The sequence below is a fragment of the Lytechinus variegatus genome, chromosome 1, assembly GCF_018143015.1.
Source record: "Lytechinus variegatus isolate NC3 chromosome 1, Lvar_3.0, whole genome shotgun sequence".
NCBI classification, from domain to species: Eukaryota; Metazoa; Echinodermata; class Echinoidea; order Temnopleuroida; family Toxopneustidae; genus Lytechinus; species Lytechinus variegatus.
In genome coordinates this window covers 53,453,933-53,461,858 of record NC_054740.1, presented here as the reverse complement: position 1 = coordinate 53,461,858, position 7,926 = coordinate 53,453,933, and the positions used below count along the sequence as shown (strand labels likewise).

Here is a 7,926-nt window from a genome sequence, read left to right as displayed (position 1 = left end):
ATTATCCAATCAGAGAGCTAGAATCGTTATCGAGACCCCCCCCTCACTGGAGTGGTATATCCACTCGAATTGTTTTACATCCACTCAATTAGATTTAAATCCACTTGAATGGATGTAAAACCACTTCAGTAAGAGGGATCTCAATAACGATTCTAGCTCTATGATCGGATGAAACTCTTCAATCATTCACTCTCCCGAGTGAGTGATTGTAAAATACGTACAAATCATTCACTCACTCAGCATGCTCTAGTGAGTGAATGAATGACGGCTTATGACATGATAGGCCCGTCATATACGCCCACTATCCCTCGTCCCTAGGAAATTTGAACTTTGTGCAGCTTCCGACGAGGAAGGGTGACGAAAATCGCAGAGCCTAGCTGCACGCAAACATCAATATTCATCTATCTATCTATCAATATATTAATCTGGCTATCTATATTTCTGTATACCCGTCTTTACCAACTCCTCTTCATCCATTTGGGAGTATATCATAAAACGCTATCGTTCTTTACAATTGCCTTGTTTGACAAACCTATTTCAAAGTCTTTGTACACACATAACCGTAAAATAACTCATAATCTGCCCGAACAAAGGTCATTCACATGACCTATACTACTCTATATTGCAAAGATGCTATATATATGTTGTTTCATCTTGGTTAAGTGTCGAATGACTATAGGCTTGCCGGTTCGTTCGGGAAATTATGAAGGATTAACGAGCTTCATTAATTATATGTCACGTGGAGGTAAGCCTTGCTTGTTAAACTTTTTTTCATATTTCATTCATAGCTTACCTACTCGAGGCCACCATTATCATGGATTAACACATTATGATAATAATAATAATAAAAATAATAATAAAATCGTGTGATCAATTCTTATTTATATTGGTTTATGCAAGGAGTTAGCTTGTTGTTCATTTGATTTTAGTTATCAATGCTCCCGAATATATTTACGTTCTTCTATAGTCGAGCGTAATCAAATTCAGAACTAATCTAGCTCAAACTTAATGACACAAAACCGACAACATAATATAGCACAATTCTTCCTTTGTGCAGAACTTTCCTCATGGTATGGCTGAAAAAAGAGTTTCAATTTGATTAAACGCCGATTACATTTTTGTGAATTAGAGATCACCAGCACAGATAAGTACATGTGGAATAGTACATTATTATTATTAATATTGCATGGAAAAGACCCGACATCGTGCTCGAATTTCATGCTTAGTTTGCTCATTTCTCAGCAATCACAGAATCCTTCATGGCACATATTTTGTATTCGTACATACATACATGCATACACTTGGTGGTCATTTGATTGGATTCTGTAGGAACCCATTTTTTAAATCCTAACAACTGGCGTTAATCTTTGATATTTTTGGCATACCCAATGCCATGGAAGAACCACCATCAGATTGTAGGCCATCCGATGCAAACAATACCAAACTTATTATCAACAATCATGTCTGGACTTGATCAATAGGGGCAAATATTACCTCAAAATGGGGCATTGTGTTTTACAAATATTTGAATCAAAAGCAAACACATCTCTTCTGAAGTTCTGTATCTCTGTCACTATTTCACCCAGATTACAGCAACGGTACAATAGCGTTCACTATCATTTCGGTGCATCCAAAAGACGACTCGTCACCCGTCGATCATGGCATCGAATCGGACGTTGATGCTGGCCATTGGATTGGTGTTGGGTGCAGGAGGTCTTATTGCGGCGATCCTGTGTGGGGTGCTCATTGACACCTCGGAAGGACCAGTGTTTACCCCCGTCACCGATGGTTATGTGGAGATCAGACACGGGGACGACGTCGTACTCGTCGGACAGGTTGGGGTAACGCTAGACGGTTCCGGTGACGAGTGCACGAGCGAAGGGGAGGTATAGGCCAATATGATTGCTTTCTCTAAAAATCTCTTTTCTGTTATGAATAGATTAACATCTACCAGCCAAAATAATTCAATATTACCATGGTACTTCGATGAAATTTACATAGCTCTCGCGGATTACCTCTAGAATAAGAGGGGATTGTATTCATCCCCTATGATCAGCAATATCTTCATACAAGAAAACCGGCATAGCAAGTCTAACATTTCAAGCAAGGATCACATTTGACAATTATTCTTGAACTTTCAATCACAAAAATATAGTGCCGTTGTTGCATTTGTCCATCGCTTATTTTTTTATGCAATTCAATTTTCTAACTTAGATCAAAAGTTGTAATCGTTGCAATCTTCCGACGAAGGACAACTAATATTATCCTTGATAAACATTATGGGAACCCCGGCTATTAATAACCAATCTGAAACGGGTCTATCCCTGCGATATATAATTTTGTATTAAATGCATTGTTTTTTTTTATTGTTACATTATTATTATTTGATCATGTAATGTTTATTTTGTTTTTATCTATGTATATTTTCTTTAAATCGTGAATAAAACCAAACAATCTTAACTTAATCTATTTTTCCTTTTTGTTCTTTCCCAGAATGTAATTCAGTGTTTCGAGTGGGAGAATACAGCAAGGTTAGAGATCCGACAAGAAACACCAGATGACATTATATGTAACCGCGTGAGTTGGCAAGCCATGACGCCCGACGTCGTCCTCCAAGACTGCTACGAGCTCGGCGATGCACATTGGTTCGGTAGCGCCAATAGGTTCTTCCAACACTGGCCCATCAACGAATGGAACGAATCTATGACCATGTATGTCTCCGGTGATATGTACGCCAATTATAACGACTATGGTTCGGTGCTCGAGAGGTACTGGCTGTCGTCAAAGGGAGTGGCCATTCGGGCATCGCATAATTCGCCGCTTCACGTGAGCTTGAACTACGACGATGACGGCTTGGTGTGTTTCAAAGGAGAATACAGAAACTCTTACTACCCAAGTACGGAAGATGCTCCGCAACCGTTTCTGGATTACACGATCTGCACAGGTGAGAACACCAGGGTTATTCATGACTACATGACACAAAGGTACGTGAAGAAACCCTCAGGTTTACCTGACATCCGAATGATGCGTTCGCCAATTTGGTCAACATGGGCAAGGTACAAAACAACTGTCAACCAGTCGCTAGTCTTAGGATTCGCAGACGAAATCACCGCCAATGGATTTAACAACAGCCAGATAGAAATCGATGATGGGTATGCTGGAAGAAATTACGGGGATTTTTTCTTCGACGAAAATAAGTTTCCCGATCCTGTCCAGATGATCACGGAGCTCCATGACAAGAACTTCAGAGTCACGCTCTGGGTTACACCTTTTGCGAATTCCAACACGGACGCATTCATCGAAGGTGACGAGAATGGGTTCTGGGTGAAAAACGAAGATGGGTCTACGGCTTTGATCAGATGGTGGGCAGGAATTCAAGCTGGAATGCTTGATGTCACGAATCCCGAAGCGGTCAGCTGGTTTGTCAACAGGCTTGAGGAAGTCCGTTCCGACTATGGTATCGACTCATTTAAGTTTGATGCTGGTGAAACAAACTATTTAGGGTACCACAAGACAATGGTCCCGATCGTAAATCCATGCGAGTACACTACGGAATGGGTAAAGCTTGCGGCTCAACTGGGAAGACAGATTGAAGTGCGAGTAGGCTTTGAGACACAAAACCAACCGATCTTTGTTAGAATGATGGACAAAGATTCCAAGTGGGGCTGGAACAATGGTCTAAAAACTCTCATAACATCAGCCTTGTCCTTTAGTGTTTTAGGATATCCATACGTCTTGGCCGATATGATAGGAGGTAATGTATATGAAGGGGGCTTTCGGGAGACCTATCTACCTGACAAAGAGCTTTTCATCCGATGGCTACAGATCACAGCATTCATGCCGTCCATGCAGTATTCAATATCACCATGGCAATACGAGGATGACCCGGAAGTGGTCGAGATATCTCGCAGATGGACCAGTTTCCACGAGAACGTCATTACACCGATACTAGTTGATTTGGCAGAAACGGAAGCTATTCCTGAAGGAAAACCTATGATCCGACCTCTTTGGTGGATTGCCCCGACCGATGAACACGCCCTCCTCAGCGATGATCAGTTCCTAGTAGGTGACGACATGTTGGTCGCACCGATTGTCGAAAATGGTACTCTTTCTCGCGATGTCTACCTACCAAAAGGTAAATGGCGAGACGAGCTTCATGGAACTGAACATGATGGTGGAACATGGTTAATAGACGTAGGAGTACCTTTATCGGAAGCCCTCTATTACACAAGATTGTAGCCTTGGTTCCGTAGCTCGTAAGAGAGATATTGCACCTAATATTTTTCAAATGATCAGCTCAAGTATTCTTTAACGTAACATGGCTGTATTCGAAAAAAAAATATTTCATGAGGCACACACCAAAAAAATTAAGAATAAGACAATCTGGATCAGCATCATAGTGTCAATAACTGATGCAGTTCTTAAGGAAAGGCGAACTCATCATTTAATTTCACCATCTTATAAAAGGATGTTGAAGTTCTTATATTCAATGGTATTTTATTCAAAAGCGTCATGTCGCCGCTGAAAAATTCTTTGCACCATCGTGATCGAAATGTCTGGCGGGGGGGGGGGGGTAAGGTATGATAGCCGCACGATATGATCTGATGTGTGAGAAAAATCTTGTAAATATTTTCGCGCCAGCCAATTTGAAGCACAGATGTTGAAATATGCAGATTTTGATTAACATTATAACATGTATAATGTTGGATTATTATGATATTATATAACTCCGTTATATATCATGTAAACTATACTCTCTCTTATACATTGGTCACATTTGCTCTACAGTGGTCGTAGGGCGAGTCAAAAACAGCCGTTTATTAATTTTAATTCAAACCACCTATATATGGAGTTGGTACAAAAAATGTTAAAACGGCCGTTTTCGACTCGCCGTACGGTCGCCGAAGAGCAAATGTGACCAAGGTATTAGCTGGTCCCTCCCCTATTTGGAGGGATCAACACACTATTCACAAATTGAATGATAAATAATAAGATCACCTTTGATGAAACAAATTTTAACACCAATGTATATATCAATTAATGCATGTACACTGTAAGTAACGCGAAGATCTGCTATATTTTGAGTCAATCATTAAAGGATTACGCTTTGAAATCGTCACTTAGTACACTATTGAGGGTTTTACGCTTATTCCTGTTGTATTTATCGCAGAATGTTTTCTTTGGATTGAATTTTTATTTTAGATGTAACATGAACATGACAATATTGACAGGCACATAATGATTAATTACATCTTTGGATGGCACATATTTCATCTGCATTGGGAATACCGTAGACAGAGGCGGCAAATTCATCTGGATAGTCATATTCATCCAAAATAACTTTTCTCTCTGGTGTCAACAAGGGAGTAAGAGATTATAGAGTAGAATAGGTGTGCATCCCACACTTGGTCAAAGTAACCAATCTGAGCGGGAATAGGTGTCCGACCGATAAAATTATAGCATACCTTTAACAATTCATAGTTCACGGTAAAATACTGTTTTAAGCCCGCCACTCTAACAACTATTCTTTAAAAAATTAAACAAGTTGCTTGACGTTTTAAACAAGTTAAAAAAACAAACGAAAGGCTTTGACGATTTTAGTCGGTCGCACACGAAACACATTGGCTACTTTGACCTATAATATCTAAGAGTGCTTGATTGATTGATTTTATTTGTCAGGTAACTGTGAACAAGTACATGAAAATATGAACAGTAGTGTATACCTTGACAGGATTGCCCATGAAAGCCGAGATGGCTTATTTCCAATGGGGTCCTTACATCAGTAATTGACAACAATGTACATCTATGAAAAAACACCTATAGAAATCTACAAACTACATCAATTAAGTCTAGACCACTAAAATTTAGAAGAATTGAAGAATTGTAAAACTTAATATATAAAAAGACAAAAACAAATAAGTTTGCCATGAAAACCATTTACGCAAAATATGATTAAAATAATTGTAAAACAGGTTGAGTAAACGATCATTACTTCTAGGTTACATATGAAAATTATACTATAATCAGTTTTTAAATAGCGCTAAATGCATCGTAACTAATACAAGATTCATGAATCGTAAAACCTAAGATATGAAAAAGTACAAATAAGTTTGACATCAAACTTTCACGCAAACAACAAAAGATGATGAAACAATGTAAAACAAGTTGATTAAATAAATCATAACTAAATAGTTATATATAAGACTACATGATACACATGAAATTAGAAAGAATATTTAACATTACAGAGTGGGGACATTTTTAAGTGTTGTTTCAATACTCTTTTAAATTGTGTAAAAGTCTTAACCGATTTAACATGATTAGGGAGGGAATTCCAAAAATGTATACCATTATAATAAAATGTGTTGCCAATTTGACCTTTTCTCATAGGTACAACAAAGTTAAACAGCCTATTTCTTGTTTCATGCCCGTGAATATTAAATGACCGTGTAAAGTTTTTTGAGATGTAATGATATTCGTTTGAATAGAAAATTTTATGAACATGGTGAAGTATAAGTTGTTGCGACCTCAAGTCTATGCGAAGAAGGCCAGCTTTTTCGATTTCATTCTTCCCAACATGTGTTCTTGGGTGTAAGCAAGTAATAAATCTAACAATCTTGCATACGTTTCATACATTTTATTAGAATAAAACATCCTCCAGATCATAATTGGGGAAAAGTGGGACATCTGATTTTTGTCACTTAGTTGTCTAATGACATTTAAGTACAAAGACGATTTAAAATCTTCACGGCACCTGTTCAAGATCTTTCTTTCCCGTTTGGTTTCACTGTATCTGACATAGCACCAAGCGTGTTATTAACCCGTGTGTGTTGTAATCGGATGCCTGGGGAGCGTTTCATGAAAGGACTTGTCGGACGTTTTATCCGACAAGTCCCATTTATCCGACAGTTACTATGGTAACATTGCCTCTCAGCCAATCAGAATTTAGGAAAAATGTCAGATCTGACAACTTGTCGGATGAAAATGTTGATGAAACACTCCCCTGGTGACGCGACATTTTGCCCCTGCGGCATTTGTTCCGGTCTCAATATCTTAGAAGGAGTTAGAGATAGGATTGCAATAAAGTTTTATTGGTTCAGAATAATGTGTCAAGATGTGGATAGGGTATAGAGTTTTGTAGGTGGGTTTGGCTACACTAAAAAAAAACCTGATTTTACAGGGGGGAGATTTTGCAGAAAGCAATAACAGAATCATACTGTAAATTCATAAAACAGGACAGGTCTGTTTAAAAAAGGGGAAAACTGTGTTTTCTTTAAGGAAATTTGTAAGGTTCCATACACCAAATACCAATTTCCTGTAAGATTTGGACGCGGGCCGTGCGTACACTCGTTAAGGGAATAAAAAAAAGCACCGATTTTTTTTTAAAAAAAAGAGGTTTTGAAAGACTGGTCGAAGGTAAATCGGGGTTAAACGTATACATTTTATATAGGGGTCTTTCCAAAGCTTTTTTTCAGGGCTCATATTCTGGCGACTAACTTGTTTAGTGGCCAAAATGTGTAAATAAAGCCCGCGAAACTTGGTAAGGGAGTTATTTCGCACACAGAGAAAAAAATCTCGTTTAGGGGTGTTTGGAAATAATAATATGATCACGCATGAGTACATAAATACATTTGACTGGAGTTTATTGAATTGAATTTATTTACGCTCTGTAGGTTCATATTGCAGCTCAGGTGGGTGTTCATATAGCTGTTCGTAAGTTAAGAGCGACTCTAAGAACGACTGGTGGTCCTTTCTTGTGGTAAATAGTATATTCATTGGCGATGGTTTGGCACATAATTATGAAAGGTTCACCAGTCGTTCTTAAAGTCGCTCTTAACTTACGAACAGCTTTATGAAACGGCCCCCAGATTAGTCGCATATTCATGTATGACGTTATCGCGAGCCCAGTCAGATACAACTGAGAAG

At 38.5% G+C, this 7,926-nt stretch overlaps 1 protein-coding gene across 1 annotated transcript; it reads left to right on the top strand.

Moving 5' to 3' along the window:
- The first annotated feature begins 626 nt into the window (after positions 1-626).
- Positions 627-4,796, top strand: LOC121416736 (myogenesis-regulating glycosidase-like). The gene is made up of 3 exons (XM_041610197.1): positions 627-745; positions 1,587-1,886; positions 2,494-4,796. The coding sequence occupies exons 2-3, from the start codon at positions 1,659-1,661 to the stop codon at positions 4,237-4,239; spliced, it is 1,974 nt and encodes a 657-aa protein (XP_041466131.1). The 5' UTR covers positions 627-745; positions 1,587-1,658; the 3' UTR covers positions 4,240-4,796.
- The last annotated feature ends 3,130 nt before the right edge of the window (positions 4,797-7,926 follow it).